Below are 2,170 nucleotides of genomic sequence, written 5' to 3' on the forward strand. Positions count from 1 at the left end.
CAAATGGTGGCTGAGAAGGCCACTCTGGCCTCGTTTTCGGTACCGCTTGTGAGCTAACCATATACAGGTGTGCAAAGGAATGAGAAAAAAAAAGAAAGTCCAAGGGAGTGTAACATGAATAAAAAGTGAGAAACCGATGGCCTTCCTACCTAAATAAGTAAAGTTCTTGGGACACAACCACGCCGGTGCCTTTTGCCCTTCCTCTCTGGATGTTCTAGAGTTCCGATGTCACCTTTGGAGTAGGAGTTGCCATGGAGACCGTAGGTCTACACACACACACGTATATATTTGCACTCTAGCCCTTCACAAAGTGTTACAGAACGGAGAATGCAGAGCCCCAGGAAGGCGAACGCAGTACCCCGACTACATTATGTCCACTGCTGCCGTGCTTCTCTTCTTTCATTTGGGGTTAACACGTGTCCTTTTCTTTTGTTCTGCCCTCCCCAGTAACCTACAGCAGCCGGCGACACCCATGTGCCACTGATCTGATCTGATCGGAAGCGTGCGCGCGCTTCATGACCCAGGGTGGGGCGCAGTGAGCCCCCCCACCCCACCCCGAGGTGTCCGGCATGGCGACGGCGCTGCTCCTGGGCGCGGTGCTGCTGGTGGCGCAGACCCAGCTGGTGCCTTCCCGCCCGACGGCCACCGCGACGGCGACGGCGTCTCCCTGGGGGGCCGAGCCCAGGCTGCAGGAGCTCCCGGGGAAAGTGGGGTCCCTCCAGGCGGACGTGGGTGATGGCGAGGGCGGCGACGGCGGCGGCGGCGCCCCCACCAACGGCTCGTCGGGGGCTCCGCAGCAGCAGCAGCAGCTGCCGCACACCATCATCATCGGGGTGCGCAAGGGCGGCACGCGCGCGCTGCTGGAGATGCTCAGCCTGCACCCCGACGTGGCGGCGGCGGAGAACGAGGTGCACTTCTTCGACTGGGAGGAGCACTACCGCCACGGGCTGGGCTGGTACCTGAGCCAGATGCCGTTCTCGGCGCCGCACCAGCTGACGGTGGAGAAGACCCCGGCCTACTTCACGTCGCCCAAGGTGCCCGCGCGCGTGCACCGCATGAACCCCGCCACCCGCCTGCTGCTGATCCTGCGCGACCCCTCGGAGCGCGTGCTCTCCGACTACACGCAGGTGTTCTACAACCACCTGCAGAAGCGCAAGCCCTACCCGGCCGTCGAGCGGGTCCTGCTGCGCGCCGGCCGCCTCAACCCGGACTACAAGGCGCTCAACCGCAGCCTCTACCACGTCCACATGCGCAACTGGCTGCGCTTCTTCCCGCTCGGCCGCTTCCACATCGTGGACGGGGACCGCCTCATCAGGGACCCCTTCCCCGAGATCCAGAAGGTGGAGCGCTTCCTCCAGCTCGCGCCCCAGATCAACGCCTCCAACTTCTACTTCAACAAGACCAAAGGGTTCTACTGCCTGCGCGACGCGGGCCGGGACCGCTGCCTGCACGAGTCCAAGGGCCGCGCGCACCCCCAGGTGGACCCCAAGCTGCTCCAGCAACTGCACGACTATTTCCACGAGCCCAACAAGAAGTTCTTCCAGCTGGTGGGCAGGACCTTTGACTGGCACTGACGGGACGGCCGCACCCGAGTCGGAACTTTATGTAGCCGGTGGTAACTTAACTTCCCGTGTACATGGAGACAGGGGGGGTGGGGAGAGAATTAAAAAAAAAAGAGAGAGAGAGAGAGAGAGAGAGGCATTTAAGCTATAATTTATTTGTAAAAATAAAAAAAATCCATAAATTACTTCTGTACAGTATTAGATTCACAATTGCCATAAATATATATATATATATATAACTAGTTATATTTTTCTACTTGTTAAATGGAGGGCATTTTGTATTGTTTTTTCATGGTTGTTAACGTTGTGTAATATGTCTATATGAAAGAACTAAACTATTTCACTGAGAAAAAAAAAACCAACAGATTTTTCTGGAGATACTGTCTTTTTTTTAAAAAAAAATATATAATGAACTGCCCTCCCCCCACCCCCACCCCCCAACTCAAAATAGTTGTTCGTATTGCATTCGTGGCAGATAAGGAAAGGATTCTTCCGGGTTGTTACTTCCTCTATCCCTCTCCTCACCTTTCTGCATTGCCTTTTAATTTTGAATGTCTCCTTATCACTATCAGATTTATTTTTATTTTTCTTCCACCATAAGAATCGCC

At 55.4% G+C, this 2,170-nt stretch overlaps 1 protein-coding gene across 1 annotated transcript; it reads left to right on the forward strand.

Annotated features, from left to right (window-relative positions):
• Positions 1-569: 569 nt before the first annotated feature.
• On the forward strand, positions 570-1,605 carry Hs3st1 (heparan sulfate-glucosamine 3-sulfotransferase 1). Its single transcript, XM_048364340.1, has one exon. The coding sequence runs from the start codon at positions 570-572 to the stop codon at positions 1,572-1,574; it is 1,005 nt and encodes a 334-aa protein (XP_048220297.1). The 3' UTR covers positions 1,575-1,605.
• Positions 1,606-2,170: the final 565 nt, after the last annotated feature.

The sequence above is a fragment of the Perognathus longimembris genome, chromosome 16 (genome assembly GCF_023159225.1).
Source record: "Perognathus longimembris pacificus isolate PPM17 chromosome 16, ASM2315922v1, whole genome shotgun sequence".
Lineage (NCBI taxonomy): Eukaryota > Metazoa > Chordata > Mammalia > Rodentia > Heteromyidae > Perognathus > Perognathus longimembris.